The 16,991-nt window shown below is 40.1% G+C and overlaps 1 protein-coding gene across 10 annotated transcripts in view; it reads left to right on the top strand.

Moving 5' to 3' along the window:
• Nucleotides 1–16,557, top strand: part of AHI1 (Abelson helper integration site 1) — a 180,434-nt gene extending 163,877 nt beyond the window's left edge. For 7 of the 10 annotated variants that reach the window (XM_045010769.1, XM_045010767.1, XM_045010770.1 and 4 more), the window contains 2 exons: nt 5,929–6,008; nt 13,092–16,557. In XM_045010769.1, the coding sequence (XP_044866704.1) occupies nt 5,929–6,008; nt 13,092–13,305 (294 nt within the window). In that variant the 3' untranslated portion in view covers nt 13,306–16,557. Of the gene's footprint in view, nt 1–5,928; nt 6,009–6,226; nt 6,497–6,942; nt 7,075–13,091 lie in introns of those variants that run through there. The other 3 variants (XM_045010774.1, XM_045010773.1, XM_045010775.1) reach the window with 2 other exon arrangements.
• The last annotated feature ends 434 nt before the right edge of the window (nt 16,558–16,991 follow it).

The raw sequence follows: 16,991 nt of genomic DNA, 5'->3' as shown, positions 1-16,991 counted from the left end.
CATTTATTTCTGAAGTTGGAAGATGTATAACAAATGGGGCAGAATATTGCAGGAAGAAGAAAGATGGTCTCATGCTTAAGGCAGTTGAATGCTGCCCTGGGAGAACTGGATTCTGTCCCTGCCTCTGTCAGAGTCCCTTTGTGATGCTAAGCAAGACACTTAAATCAAACTTTCCAACAGGTGGTCATTTTCTGGGTGCCTGACTTGAGCCTCGAGGGTCTGATTTGCAGAAATGCTGAGCACTCACAGCTGCAACTGAAGTCAATGGGAGCTGTGCTTGAATATATAAAGTGCCATATAACAGTAAGATCTCTGGAAAAATTAGGTCATAGACATTTCAAATTGGGCACCCAAAATTAATGGATACTTCTGATACTTCAGTCTCCCTGTGCCCCAGCGCCCATCTGTAAAATGGGGACACCACCATCTCACCTCAAGGGGTTTGGTGAAGATGAATAAATTAGTGTTTATGAAGCACTTGGATCCTATAGTGATGACAACCATAGAAAAGCCAATTAGGAAATTAATCGTTCTGACTTCATAGCAGGCTTTGAATAATATGCAGTCAATAAGGCCTCAGGCCACATACTGAACAATGAAGATAAAACAAAATGTTGAATAGCTGCTTATTAAGTGAGCACTGCCCAGCCTGTGCACTGAATGAGGCAGGAGTCCTGTTGGAAAAAATAGTACATGAGCATGTAATGAAAAACTACCCAAATTCATTTGCACAAGGGGATGGATTTAAGGCCTTCATTCTAGCATTTCCTAACCTTTTGAGTATTTGACTTTACAACCTTAATACTGTTGGCTATTATTTCTGGAAGAAAACTTAAAAGTATCTTATTGGAATTGTCTGTGATAAGGAATAGGCTTTAATTGATTATTGATGCTTTCCCCCTTATTTCTATAAGAAGACTAAAAAACAGCTTATTCTTTAGACAAGTTTTCATTATGTGCTTTCTCTGCATGGCCAATAACTTCCTTTCTAAAATAGGAATTGCTCTAGTGTTACACTCCGTTTAGAATTTCTGTGATTCTGTAAACACTAAACAAATCCAGGATCACTCCACTGGCAAGTGGGAGTATATGAGTGCATTTACATATCCCATAATTATAATCTTTACTATCACGGGATTTATCTGTTTTCTTTGTATCATCAACTAGTCCTCACCAGCATAAAACCCTTTTAATTCCCCAGGAACAACAGGAAGACCACTTGCTTGCAGATTACGCAGCTTTTAAGTTTAACAAAAATGTGATTTTTAAAAATATGAAGAATACTGTATCAGACACAAGTATGATAGAACATCACTGATCAACACTCAGGGGAAAGGCCCATTGTAGATTGGTGAAGTTTTATACTAGAGAGTTTTGAGTTTGGGGAAGAGACATCAGTATTGCAGGCTAATTAGAATTAAAATATATTTATAAAGTATTTCAGGAAGCCACCAGGAGGTGATGGGGGTGTTGCCCCATGTCTCATGGAGAACTAGATATTACCCGCATGAGTCGTGACTCTGGCAGAATCTTATTTGGCTGTTTCATTCTGAAAAACTCAACAATCAGTTTTTGGACTAGGTTCACATTTTGCTGCAGTGCAGTTAGTCAGGTTCTCCTGTTTTGTAAAGTGAGATGTTTGATTGCAGTATTAACAGAGTTAGGAGAGAGATTCCGTTATTAAAGATTGTTGTCTATATTTTCCTTTTTTGAAAATATGGAAGATGAAAAGCCTTAATTTCTTTCATGTGAGAAACTCCAAGAGAATGACCTGGCCCAGTTCTGACTACAAGAAAAGGGAGTGTAAAAAGGAAAAAATAAACAGCAGGAGGGTGTGAACATTGAAAAATGTAGTAATCACTCATAGTTGCACTCCATTGTATATCGTTATCAGACAGTGACAGTATGTTTCCTTCTTTTGTGTACAGTCCCAAATTTTATATTATGTTAATGTAGATTTACGTGTGAATTTAACAGAGAGAGATTTTTTTTCTGTCATAACCGTACTCTTTTACCATACCCAGCCACTGTATGAATGTGTATTTTCTAACGCTGTGATCCTGTCTCCACTGGCCAAGGAAACTGTTAGAACCTCTTCACAGGTCATGTGTGATGATAGCTCATGTCTGAACATGGCTCTTGTTAGCAGTGTGCATACATTAATTCCTTGGCCATTAGGGGCTTGATACTGCTCCCATTTAAGTCAGTAGTAAAAGTCTCATTGACATGGAGGGAGCAGAATCAAGACATAGAAGTAGGAGCTTACATGTCTGTTTACTTTGCTTTAATTAATGTTATAGGAAGCATGATCTAGTAGTTTGATTAAAGTCCAGGACTGGGACCCAGAGATCTGCCACAGACTTACCGTGAGGCCAGTCATTTAACATCTGTGCCTCAGTTTCCCCAGCTTCAGAATATGGATGATAATACTTGACTGGGGAGTTGTGAGGCTTAATTCATTAATGTTTGTGTAGGACTTTAAGATCATTGATGGAAAGCTTTATTATCCCTGCTGATAAAACTTGCGGATGACACAAAGACTGGCAGAATGGTAAATAATGGTGAGGACAGCACAGTCATAGAGTTATCTGTATTTTAATGCAGCCACATGCAGGTACACATCTAGGAACAAGGAGTGCAGGCCAGATCTATAGAGTGGGGAACTGTATCTTGGAAACTCTGAACAGGATCTAGAAGTCATAAAAGACAAACAACTTGACATGAGTTTCCAGTGCGATGCTGGGGCAAAAAGGGCTAGTGTGATCCTTGAATGTATAACCAAGAGAGTAGGAGTATGGAGGTGATTTTAACCCTGTATATGGCACTAGTGAGACTGATACTAGACTATTGTATCCAGCTCTCGTATCCACATTTTAAAAGGATTTTGAAAAATTGGTGAGGGTGCAGAAAAGAGACACAAAGATGATTCAAGGGCTGGAGAAAATGCCTCACAGTGAGAGACTTAAAGGAGCTCAATCTGCTTAGCTTATCAGAAAGAAGATTGAGAAGTTACTTGGCTACATTGAATAAGTACCTGAAGGGGGAGAAAATATTAACTACAAAAGGACTCTTCAATCTAGTAGAGAAAGGCATAACAAGACCCAATGGTGAGCAGAAGCCAGACAAATTCAAATTAGAAATAAGGCAGATTTTTAATAGTGAGGGTGATTAACCATTGGAACAAATTACCAAGGGAAGGTGGATTCTCCATTTCTTAATGTCTTCAAATCAAGACTGAATCCCTTTTCTAGAGGATATGCTTTAGCTGAACACTAGTAATTGGGCTCACTACAGGGTGACATTTAAGGGCCTGTGATATACAATAGGTCAGACTGGGTGATATAATGTTTTCCTCTTGCCTTAAATTCTATGAAATTATTGAAGAATAAAGCATTATTATTATTATTTCATTTTATAATAGTGAAGTTAGCCTAAGTTATACTTTATAATAAGATCATATTGCCTTGAAGGCAATATTTGTTTTCTCTTATGTGTTTAAATTAGAGATGGCATGGCCATGATATACCTCACCTATTAGCCCATACAAACGCTAATCACCAATTGGCAGGCTATCAAAACTTGTCCTTTCTTTCTTGACATCTCTCCCAGAAGGTGCTTGCTGACTTTTGAGAGTGCTGTTTCCAGTAGTTACATCACTGTGTCAGCCACTCAGGAGGATCTGAAGGGCCTTTTCCCTCTCAATACTATTGGTAGTTCTAGAGAGAGGATTTCAAAGAGAGTAATGTCAGAGAAAATGGCACCTGGCTATTTCCTGGAGAGATGAGGGTTGAGAGTGAAATGTGAGATTTACGAGCAGATAAGAGTAGTTGGGTAAGTTCATCTCTAGTGTAAATCACTGGGTGTGGTGGGTGAATTTAAGAACTAGAGTTGTTTGAAATGTCCAAAATAAAACCCAATGGAATGGGATTTATTTAGTTTCATTTTGAACTCAAAACGTAACTTAGTTTTGTTAAAAAATCATAAGCTTGGTCCAGGTTTTATTGGATGAGTTCACTTTAAGTCCACGCTTCTCATAATCTACCTGGAAAAACGTCTTAGCTTTAGAAAATATCATGTTTTCAACTTAACCCTTTGCCCTCCTTCAGGCTCCAGTGTCTGAAAATCTCCATGGAGAGCACTATCCAATTTTCAGAGATTTGCCTGTTAGGCCTGTTGTCTTTCGGCACACCCATCTCATCCCAGAAAGATTTTTCTAGGGTGCAGAGCCCTGTCAACCTGCAGCAGAGAGACAAGAAGGCTTCCTGTTGCCACCATTGTGATGTTACGCATGGAACAAAAGATGCCCCAAACTCCTTTGCATGTCTTTTTTAGCTAACCATGTACGGCACTGTGGAGCTTCTTAGGCCTTAATGTGTCTAACTGCAAACAGAGGTGCAACTGCAGCTGAGGTAAACATACCCACACTAGCTTTACTGTGTACAACCCCGTCTGGAACCCTGGGTATGTATTCATGTTGCTAGTCTGTGCCAGTGCATTGTCACTGCTAGATTCAAGCTAGTGAGGGTATTCCTACTCAAGCTGCAGTCACACCTCTGATTGTCATGTGGAATTACCCTAAGTGTACATCTATACTGCAGCTGAACGTGGTAATTCAGAGCTCAGTGGATGTACATGTGCTAGCTCTGTTTGAGCTAGCATGCTAAAAATAGCAGTGTGGCTGCAGTGGCTCGAACTAGCTGCTCAAGTACCATCTGAAATCCTCGGTACATACTCAGGTGGCTAGTCTAAGCTGCTGCCCATGACCATGCTGCTGTTTTTTGCACACGAGCTTGATCAGAACTAGCGGGTGTACATCTGCCTGAGCTGTGGTATAGGCTTAGCCTAAAGCTCAGTACTTCAGTTGTGGAAGTAAGTGCTGCATGGTGAGATGTATGTGTTGCATACCAGGACACCTTTTTTGAGTAAGATTTGGGGAGAGAGAGTGAAGCAGCAGGCTTTCTAGTTGTGCCCTCTTCTCTCCTTCATGAAAATTCAACAGTAAAGAGTGGCCATTAGAGACCTGTGAAGACTCCAGAGGGATAGCTCAGTGGTTTGAGCATTGGCCTGCTAAACCCAGGGTTGTGAGTTCAGTCCTTGAGGGGGCCACTTAGGGATCTGGGGCAAAAATTGGTCCTGCTAGTGAAGGCAGGGGGCTGGACTCAATGACCTTTCAAGGTCCCTTCCAGTTCTAGGAGATTGGTATATCTCCAATTATTACCTTTAAGAGAAGGCAGTAGAGTCCTCTGCCTTGGAAGACTTCAGACCTTGGGTGGAGGAAGTTGCAAGCCACATTGAGCCATTCCTGCCCACTCCTAAGAGGAGTTCTTGTGGTAAAGGAGCATCCCAGTCCTATTAGAGTAGAGGAGGTTTATGGATGTGAAGTGCAAACTGGGCTCACACTCGCTGGTTTCATAGAAAACGAGAGAATTTTGCATGGATTCACTTTGAGTTTTGAGTCTGTCCGAACCCTAACCTCCAAACAAACCTGAAGAGATTTGAACCACTTTGAACAAAATCTGCACGGCTCGGTTAACAAAACCCCTATGAAGTGAAGCAGGCAGCTTTTGCACTAGTTACGGCTGTGATGGGATGACTCCTCAGCATTCTTTAGTTACTAATTCAATAGCTGAAATGAATTTAATCCCTTACAGACTATGTGCATTTTAAGATTCATTCAAGCAAAGAATCATAACCCGTTGTTTTTGCCACACACCTGAAAACTGTCTTTGTTTGCAAGGAGTTGTTAAACTAGGGGGCTGTTTCCTTGTTTTTAACCACATAGGAGTGAACACTTCATGGCTGATAGACATTCTTTTTTCAGACTGGGTATATTCTCTCCTTATTCAGGAAGCTGGTGGCTTTTCAATGTACATGTGTTAGCCTCATTGTCTTTCTTCTTTCTACCTTCCTGCTTGTTTTCTTTTGCAGATGTCAGCAGTCATCACCAAGTCAGGGGACCTGAAATTTATCTCAGAGCATGACACAGATATAGACTCACCTGTGACACAGTAAGCAACAAATCATTGAAAGCAATTTGCAGTGTTATTTCTACAACTGCTCTTAGGAAACTGAGATATTGTCCGGGGGGGGGCGAAGGGGAGGTTGTTTTGTTCTTTTAAGCGAGACAGCAAAAAAAGAAGTTAAATTTAGGATAATTGGTCTAGAGAAGTGTTTAAGAAAAATAAAGTGAAAAGGAAATAATGGTTTGTTGTACTTTTTTGCATAGGTATGTTACAGAGATACTGTAAGGAGTATAGTGTAAAGGAATTGAGCTGTAATCCAGAGGTGCAGGATTGCCATGAAACATCCCTCGGTTCTTTTGATTAACCCATATTGTTATGAGCTGCCAACTACTTTTTGCACCTTCTAAGAATTAATTAATGTAAATTAAATGAGTTTGTCACATGTAAGGAAGACAAACAAGCCAGCATCTTTCATTATTACTTTTGTATTTTGTGTGTGTGTGTGTGTATATATATATGTAGCTATACAATGTGTGAAACTTTGAAATAAATAAGATCTAAACATTTTGCACAAGATCTTCCATGTGGATGCTTAAATACTTGTTTTTCCATGTCATCTTCATGTTATCCTAACCATTATTTGAAATATTTGCATTCATTTATTTTTGAAGAATACCTAGAAAATACTTACATTCCTTGTCATTAACTTTGTTAGCCAATACATAAATGCAAACCTTCTACTGAAACTGAGAGCTGATCATATAATAACCTATGCTTGAGTGTTAGAGATGGTTTTATATCTCTAATTTTAACCACGTCTCAAAACCCTCATTGCTAGGGCTCTATCTTTGTGTCTAGATTTAGAAAGAAATGGTGAAGGGAAAGTTTGCTTAATGCTCATGTGCCATAAGAAAAGGGGCTGTAAAACTGCACCGTGACACAATATGAGGTTACATTTTGAGCATAATTGTATTAACAGGATTGTGTTCAAGAAGAAAATGCATGGTTTAGTAGGCGTACACACAAACTGGATACATTTTTTTTAAAGACAGGACTCGGACCACAGGACTGCATAGTTAAAACTTCAGCAAAGGTAGTTTGTTTTTTTTAGTTCTTCAAACTAGTGTAGGACCAGGGATTTATAAAATAGGAATTCAAAAAGAATATGATCTAATTCAGGGTGTGGGGGGCATTACTAGGTATAAAATGTTCATTTAAGTGAGAAATAAACACGTCAAGAGAGTAGGTCACATTAGCAATCTGGTTCAGATGCTGGATCATATGAGGGAAATAAAGAGCCTAAGAAACTGTTCAATTGAAGTTCAGAAAGATGTTGGATGCCTGAGTCATCGGAATTTAAATTCTAGCAGTCTCTCTTCCTGTGCAGCAGGGAGTAGGAGTGTCACAGAGATGCCACTCCAAACATGAGAGGGACTGAAGGGCATGCTACTCAAGAGGGGGGGAAGACAATAACAGAAAATGTGGAAATGGCAAAGGTGCTTAATGACTTCTTTGTTTCTGTTTTCACCACGAATGTTGGTGGTGATTGGATGTCTAACGTAGTGAATGCCAGTGAAAATGAGGTAGGATCAGAATCTCAAATAGGGAAAGAACAAGTCAAAAATTAGACAAGTTAGATGTCTTCAAATCACCAGGGCCTGATGAAATGCATCCTACAATACTCGAGGAGCTGATTGAGGAGATATCTGAGCCATTAGCAATTATCTTTGAAAACGCATGGAAGATGGGAGACATTCCAGACGATTGGAAAAGGGCAAATATAGTGCCCATCTATAAAAAGGGAAATAAGGACAACCCGGGGAAATACAGACCTGTCAGCTTAACTTCTGTACCCGGAAAGATAATGGAGCAGATAATTAAGAAATCAATTTGCAAACACCTAGACGATAATAAGATGATAAATAACAGTCAGCATGAATTTGTCAAGAACAAAGCATGTCAAATCAACCTGATAGCTTTCTGTTACAGAGTAACAAGCCTTGTGGATAGTAGAAGAGCGGTAGATGTGGTATATCTTGACTTTAGTAAGGCTTTTGATACTGTCTCGCATGACCTTCTCATAAACAAACTAGGGAAATACAACCTAGATGGAACTACTATAAGGTGTGTGCATAACTGGTTGGAAAATCGTTCCCAGAGAGTAATCATCAGTGGTTCATAGTCATGCTGGAAGGGCATAACAAGTGGGGTCCCACAGGGTTTGGTTCTGGGTCCGGTTCTGTTCAATATCTTCATCAATGATTTAGATAATGACATAGAGAGTACACTTATAAAGTTTGCGGACGATACCAAGCTGGGAAGGGTTGTAAGTGCTTTGGAGGATAGGATTAAATTTCAAAATGATCTGGACAAACTGGAGAAATTGTCTGAAGTAAATAGGATGAAATTTAATAAGGACAGATGCAGAGTACTCCACTTAGGAAGGAACAATCAGTTGCACACATACAAAATGGGAAATGTCTGCCTAGGAAGGAGTACTTTAGAAAGGGATCTGGGGGTCATAGTGGATCACAAGCTAAATATGAGTCAACAGTGTAACACTGTTCCAAAAAAAGCAAACATCATTCTGGGATGTATTAGCAGAAGTATTGTAAGCAAGACATGAGAAGTAATTCTTCCACTTTACTCCACACTGATTAGGCCTCAACTGGAGTATTGTGTCCAGTTCTGAGCACCACATTTCAGGAAAGATGTGGGCAAACTGGAGAAAGTCCAGAGAAGAGCAACAAAAATGATTAAAGGTCTCGAAAACGTGACCTATGAGGGAAGATTGAAAAAATTGGGTTTGTTTAGTTTGGAGAAGAGAAGACTGAGTGGGGACATAACAGTTTTCAAGTACATAAAAGGTTGTTACAAGGAGGAGGGAGAAAAATTGTTATTCTTAACCTTTGAGGATAGGACAAGAAGTAATGGCTTAAATTGCAGCAAGGGCGGTTCAGGTTGGACATTAGGAAAAACTTCCTAACTGTCAGTGTGGTTAAGCACTGGAATAAATTGCCTAGGGAGGTTGTGGAATCTCCATCATTGGCGATTTTTAAGAGGAGGTTGGACCAAACACCTGTCAGGGATGGTCTAGATAATACTTAGTCCTGCCTTGAGTGCAGGGGACTGGACTAGATGACCTCTCAAAGTCACTTCCAGTTCTATGATTCTATGTCATTACTGTCCTGTTTGGGCAGGCAGCAGTGCTGCAGAGAGGGTTAGTTCTCAGGCTTTGAGGATGCTGAGGCCATTTGAACCTAATAATAGGAGAGGGAGAGACACTCCAGCTCAAAGTCTGCTGCTGCACCTTGACAGGAAGGAGCTAATTTAGAAGGGAAGGGGATTAAATCAAAAGATGGGCAGGCAAGTTTTGTACAATGCTCCTTTCTCGGCGACACATTAGGGTTTTTTAAACCTTTAGTTTTCTTCCTGATGTTTTGCCTTTTCTAACATCATGGGGAGAGCTGCTTTTGAGCCTAAAACAACATTCTTCTCGAGCTCCTGTGCCATCTTGAAAGAAAGAGGAAAGCAGCCAGTTGTGCATGTAAATATAGCTGCAAAAAAAGAGATTGAGAAGCTATTCCACACAAAAATTCACGTCGTAGACAAGAGTTCAGTCATAAGAGATAAGAATACATTATCTGAACTGGATGCCAAGATTCATTATCTCTTAAGACAGCGGTGCCTACCTTATTGAGACAGCATGGAAGGATAATGTCGTTCATGCATTTCCAATTGTTCTTCGGCTAGCCCGTGCACGTTCCTACTCATAGGATGTGCTGGAGTGCAGCTCCTGGTAGTGGAACATTTCAGAACAGTTTCCTCCAGAGCGCTCTCATGCCCACCTCCTCCCCGGCCTTCATTGTTCCTGAATATTCTGAGCAGGCGGATATAAAAAGGAGTCATGGCATTCCAGCCACCTCAGTTCCTTCCAAACACAGCAGCAGAAAGACAAAGAACCTCTCCAGATTGATCCATCCTCTTTGAGGACTCAGTGCCTTAGTTAGATTTTTTTTAGTTAGGATTAATATTAGAAATTTTAGCTTATTTGTTTTCTTTCTTAAAAGTATTTCTTTTTTTAGTTTTTATTAGTTCTGACACCTCAGTTCAAGTGTCTGTGGCAGATCTGAAGAGGAAGAGACCAGGTTTTAAGAGTTGTGCCTCTTGTCGTGTTGTATTTCCACTTTGGATGCCCATACCAAGTGTCTGGCTTGCTTGGGGGAAGGAATGCTCTCCTGCGTGGTGCACAGTCTGCAGCACCTTCATCCCAAGAGCTCACAAAGAGTGTCAGAGCCAGCACCAAGCCTTAGTACTTCTGGAGGCGCTAGCAGCCAAATCCTACCCACCTCTGTGAGTGCAGAGAGGCCTGTGTCAGCCCCTACCCCCTCAGGCAATAAAAAGCTCAAGGTGCTGCTGAAGGTACTGTTCTCTGCTCCTTGAGTGAAAGCAAAACCTTCAGTACCAAAGGATCCGAAGCCATCAGATCCCAGTTCAAGACACACATGGAATCCCGTATGTGTTAGCAGAGTCAGTCCTAGTGGGAGCACTCCTTCACATCCAGCACCTCTGTTCCAGATAAGATTATGGTGCGAGATATGGCACCTGTTAGCAGGGCCAAGCACCATTCCCAGTCCCTCTTGGATCCTTAGGTCAGTTATGAAAACACCCTGGGCAAAAGGTTAAGGCCATGGCATAGTGCAAATGCCTATAGAAGTGTCATGCCCCTAATGCAACAACCATATCAGTTCTGGAACTTGGTTCTGACTCCTTGGTGCCATCAACAAAAATCAGATCCTCAATCTAACATTGAATTAGATTGTGACAGACAGGTTAAATTACCATTTCTGTTCACAAGAAAGCATATCAGGGCAAATGCTACATAGATTCTCTACATAGTTCACATAGATACAGACCATGCTCTTACCCCAGTGGGTACTATGATAGAAAACCTGAAGCAAAATATTGGCAGAACTGATAGTTCCCTCCTTGTGCCAGATGAACTTACTGGTTCTCACCTAAGTGTTATGAGGACGGTGGACACACTTGTCCTTACAGGAGACAGTCCCCTCCTAGAGGTAAGGGGAAGCTTCATACATTGAATCTGCTGCTCCCATATCAATCTGCATCACTGGTCTAGAGGGACCACTTCCCATCAGTAGTCCCAGAAACCCTTTCAGAGGAAGAATTAATGGGACCCATGAAATTCCAGGACACACATCTAGAGCCTGCTGATGAGCCCTCTCCTGATAACGTAGAAGTTGCTTCAGCATCTTCCCCGTCAGAAGATGTCATTCCGTTTCATGAACGGTTGGTCACAGTGGCTTCAACTTCACCTCTCAATTGCAGGAATGTGAAGATATGCTACATGGAACTCTATACGCATATTTACAAAACATTATGCAGTAGACCTAGCCTCCCATTGAGATGCTCAATTTGGTACAATGGTACTTCAGTCATTTTTTAATTAGGACTCCACATGCCACCTTCCTCGAATGTCAGAACTGCGTATCAAATTATTCCATGAGTGGGAGATGTACACAGGCCACTAGAAGAAGAGGAAAAAATGAAGGTCACTCACCTAGAACTGAAGATCTTAAAGACGGACCCTGCAAGTTCACAGTCCCTGCCTACCTTCCTATTTTCCCCAAAGTCCTAATGTAATCTTGGACTTGAGGAGGAGGTGGTGGAAAGAGTTGTAGCGGCCAGAGTGCCTTGCTCCTTTTTTATAGCCTCCCGCCCAGAATGTTCAGGATCAGTGAGGGTGAGGATGCTCCAGCAGGCACTGCTGTCGAACATTTTGTGCTTGGAGCCATAGGCACCAACTCTGTGGGTGCTCTGGGGCTCAAGCACCCACTGAAAAAAAAAGGGGGGGGGCAGTGTTCAGCACCCACAAGCCACCAGTAGGTGGCAGGAGCATATACATGGCGCCCAGTGAAGGCAGAAAGCACCCATTGGCTAAAACAAAAGTCAGCGCTTGTGCTCAGAGCTGCACTGCCAGCACATCCCAGGGATGTGGATGTGCACAGTTCATCTCAAAAGAACTCTGTTTCAGGAGAATAACCTTCATTTCTTTAGCAAGACTACCATTTGAAGGGCTTGCATATGAAAACTTATTGCACTAGAGCAGTATCACCAACATCAACTATTGTTCTGCCTTGCAACTTCCAGGGCAGCTCCATGAAGCTCTTTATGTACTTTGGACTTCAGTCATCCATGCTTATTATTTATTCATGTGTACTGTGTTAGCACTTGGAGCCCTGGTCATGGACCCAGACCCCATAGTGCTGAGCACTATGCAAACACAGATCAAGGAGATGGACCCTGACCCAAAGAGCTTACAGCCTAAACTAAGTCATTATTTAAGTAAGGTTACATCAACTTCTGCCCAGAACAGAGGGTCCATGACTTTGCCTTGATGAGGGTTGCAGCACTATAATGCACTCAAATTCCTGCTCCACTTGGGGGTCTCCAGATGGCCATCACAACCCATAATTGGGTGGCAGTGGTTGGGGAGGGTACATAAGGAAATTGGCTTGATTCATGGTGTTTGGTGCTTATGTGAAGTGCCCAGTCCATTAGTGGAAATGAAAGCAGCTTGCATTTCTGTAAATACATCCTAGTACAGATACTTTAAATGGTCAAATGAGTTACTCCACTTTGCATGATTTTCCAAGAGTGGGTGAATGAATAAATAAACCATGAATCTCCCTTTGACTGGAATATTGTGGAAATCAAAGTTGGAGGATGAAAAATATTCTGTAATGGCTCTTTGGAGGGGGCCAGAGGGTTGGTAATTTGACATTTTTTAAATAATTAAACTTATTGATTACTCAAGGCTCTAGTTAGTTTTAAAAATCATAGGCAGCTGTCATCAAATAGGGCTGTTAGAACATATGTTGCAAAGTAAACCAGAGGATTTGGAATAGGGACCATCATACTTGGATCTAGTGCTTTTATCTGTTTTGGTTCTGCAGTAGCACAGTAGTACTTACAGCTGTTTCACCACTATACCCAAGGGGGAAAGGCAGACAATTGTTTTAGCATGTCAGCTGTGGGTGGAAATAGCTCTAAACTTTAGCTAATTCTGTATGTTTCTTATCCTCTTTCTCTCCCCCTCCCCAATAGAGTTACAAAGAAGAAGAAAAGGATACTGAAGAATGAAACAATGGAAAATCCGCCAAATGTAATGGCTCTTGACACCCTTGCATCATCAATTACCACTAACAGTGTTGAAAACAAACCTAGAACACATGGGTTAGAACTGAAGAAGAAGAAAAAAGCAGCAAAAAACTCAAGTGCAAGTGGAAAGACAAATGTTGCCTTTGAGCCCGACAGTTGAAGTGTAGTCATCATTTAACTCCAGATAGAGGTGTTGCATTCAGAATATTATATGCAAAAAAATGGATTTGAATGGGATTTATGCTGAAATGATAATCTCACTTTCAGGATAAAAAAAACCATTGAAAACCAAAACATTAAACATAGACAAACACACAAAATTCCCCCATACTCCTGTCAAGACATGCCATGTGGTATAGAACCTAATTCTGCAAGGAACCTGGCACCTCCAGCTCTTACTGAGATTAACAAAACTTGAGTATCCAGCACTTCACAGGATTGGGCTCCTGGACAGTTCAAGCCTGAAGTTTGACTTTCATATTTCCCAAGAGCAGCATTTACAGGTGCATTCTGAAATAAGCTAAATCCCGATTTTGATACCTTTCTCATGCTGACTAGAATTTTACTGTTGGAAAGATTCCCATTGACTTCAATGGGCGTTGGATCCAGGCCATTTTTGAGCATGAGCAAAGGTGGTAGAGTGAAGTCCAAAGTTGTTAGTACTCTGTGACCTAAAATGAAACAAGCTTGACCAGGATAGAAGGTTTTGTGTTAGCAATTTTGATTTTCTTGAAAGTAAAAAGGCAGACAATATTCTGTATGTAGCATGTGAGCACTCTGAAAGAATCTTACACAGGTCTACATGAAAACATACACTTTTTATGTCTTCCTGTTGTTGAGTATTCACTTTGGACTAGATTTTGCAATCCTTGTTTATATTGGTGAACACCTACTCATGCAAGTAAATTGACTTCAGTGGAACTACTTGTGAATAAAGCTCACCAACATGAGTAAGGATTGGAAAATTCATCTTTTTGGTACATTGATTTTTAAAATGAAGGCTTTTTATAAATATATAAATGTGCACTAAAACTTTGTAAAACTCAGTTTTTGATACACTCAGAGCAGCATTGCCAAATATATTTTACTTTATTTTGAAGAAACGTTTCATATCAAAATGGGTAGTTTATTTTATGCTGTGTGTAGTATTTATTTCCTTTATAGTTTAGTTTATCTATTTTTGAAATTAATAGCACTATGTTGTGAACCATTATTAATTATTTCAGTAACTTCTTACAATACTATCATTTTACATTTGACATTAAATGAATACTTTCCATCAGTTAATGCTGGTATTTTTTTCTGACTGATGGCGTCCAGTTTATTTTTACTCTGCTAGGAAAATCTTCCCCCTCCCCCTCTGAGGCAATAAATAACATAAAATTAGAAAACCCTTATTTAGTAGACAAGGCACTTGATTCCATTAAAAAAAGAAGTGAGAATAACCATGTTGGGCACTGATGTGTGAAATGCACCCAGATGCAAAGGACTAGTTGCCATATATTCTAGTATCATCCCTGCACATGTTTTGCAGGCATAAAAATATGTAAACATGTTTCTGTTGGGTAAAACTCCCCAGGAAAAAATCCTTTATTCAGGGGCATTGTTAAGGGCTCTGTTTGCCCAATGTGTGTGTGTGTGTGTGTGTGTGTGTGTGTATGCAAATCCCATATTATCCTAAATGGCAGTTACATGTGTGCACTGGGGTGATAATGAACTCCTATGTGTATGTTTCCCTAGCCATATATTATAAAAGCATATTATTCCTGTGTAGTGAAACTGCTTAATATTTTAGCCTGGCTTCTTGTCTAGCTGCTGTTGAAATACAGCCCAGTTGCTACTTCAGTGAGCTATGTGGGTTTTAATGTTTTATGAAAGGAAAACGTCAGCATCTTATGACTTTAAAATGTCATCGGTCACATTTAAAGATAAGGGCAAAACATGACATCAGGCTACACGTCAGGGCGAGCAGAGCAGTAGCCAAGAGCTGGGTGCTCCTTTGGAAAGCCTAGTAAAATGTTAATTTGGCATTGTGGATGCTGAAGATAAAAATAACACTTCAGATACACACCAGAGAGAAATGGTAGTTCTAATCAAAGGCACAGTGCCTCCTTTCATGCTTGCGAACTAGGGCTCCAATTATGTTCACTGCTCTGAAGCTGAACAGAGCTGCTTTGCCACACTTTCCAAATTGAGAGAGGAGAGGCAGAAGACATGTCTTCCAAGGCACAGTTCCAAATAACAGTTAAGCAGAGAAATCAAATAAAAGACCCAACGTGAAAATGTATGGAGTTGAAAACAGACTTTAAAAAACTGTTTTGTTACTATTCTCATTATTACAGAATCACTGGCTTTATTTGCATTATCCTTTTCTCTCCGCCTCATGGAGGTTAGATTCTTTTACTGCTTTGTATTCCTTCAGTGCAGTGTGAGAGCAAACTGCATTTACTTCAGAGGAAATGAGAAAGAACAAAGATCTGCATTTAACAAAACAACACTTCTGAGCCATTTTCAATATCCAAATTAGGAGAGTCAGATTAAGATTATTATTAATCTTTTAAAGTAGTACATATTAGGAGATAATATCAAGGACTTGTAGTTTTTACCAGTGTTTAGAAATGTAGCTAATACATTCATTTAAAAAATCTCATTTTTCTTTTCAGTGGTGTTGAAGTCTGAGAAATGGCAATGCTTTTTTCCCCCAGGCATTCAGATTATGTTTTAAATATACGTACAACCATAGAAGAATAAGTTTTCTATTTGGCAAGTCAATTTGTAGTAGCAAGGGGGTGGTTTAGTAAACTAATTTTGGAAATGAAACTTTGTGTCCTTGTGTAGCATGGTGCCTTTTTCATGATAATGCAGCGCACACACATAAAAAGTTATTAAAAATGGTGAACTTTACACACTTGGTGGCAACTTTCTAGACATTTAGAGGGACTAAATTTTAATTTGGGGGGGGGGTTCCAGTATGCATACTGCACAAATGATCTGAAAAAATTTTCCTCCTCCCTATTTTTTTTTTGAGCTGAACATTAAACATCCCAAAATGTGAGTGAGCTGAGACCTTGTTCACTAAGCTACTGCCCAGAATGTCAGAGTTATAAATACCTGCATGAGGGGTTTCTACAGGAAACACAAATTTAACCTTGATCTAGTGGCTCAAATAGTGTCAGTGGAATAATGACAATGGCAATCACTGGTGGAACAAAGCAGGTAGAAATCTATATAAAGAGATGAAATATTACAAAAGTTTATAACTACCTGGCCAGTGCTAGTATAGTGGTTTTGTTGTTTGGTGTTCTAGTGTATTTTTTTTTCTGGATTCATACATTTTTCCAGCTGTAACATGTATTTGCGGTTCAGCAAAGAAATGTTGAACAATACACAAATGTGAACAATTAAAATGGAAAGGAAGAGACAACTCATGTTTTCCTTGTATTCCTCCATAACCATCAGCTTGCATTTGTTTTTTGCCTTAATGCTTTAAGGAATGGACATCATAAAACACAAGTTGTGTATTTGTAGCATCACTTAACTCAAAAGGCAATAGGCAATGGATCACAGTCAAACAAGGGCTAATGAGAACACAGAAGAACATGACAATTGAAAGTCTCTGTTGACTAGTGAACTAAATCTGCCGGCTGGACCCAATTGTCTGATGAAGAATTGAATGTCAGTATCATTTAGGGTTAACAATGGTCCAACACAAGCAAAAGCAGACAGCTATGAAAAATAGTCGGCATGGTAGCCATTCTGCAGAGACCGTGGATGCAAACTTGATAATGAGGCACTTCATTTACCACATCTTTCTGCTCTAATTACTAAGGTGAATAGGAAATACTT

The sequence above is a fragment of the Mauremys mutica genome, chromosome 3 (genome assembly GCF_020497125.1).
Source record: "Mauremys mutica isolate MM-2020 ecotype Southern chromosome 3, ASM2049712v1, whole genome shotgun sequence".
NCBI lineage: Eukaryota > Metazoa > Chordata > Testudines > Geoemydidae > Mauremys > Mauremys mutica.
Note: the sequence above shows the minus strand (reverse complement) of the source record. Positions and strands in the feature narration are given on the sequence as shown.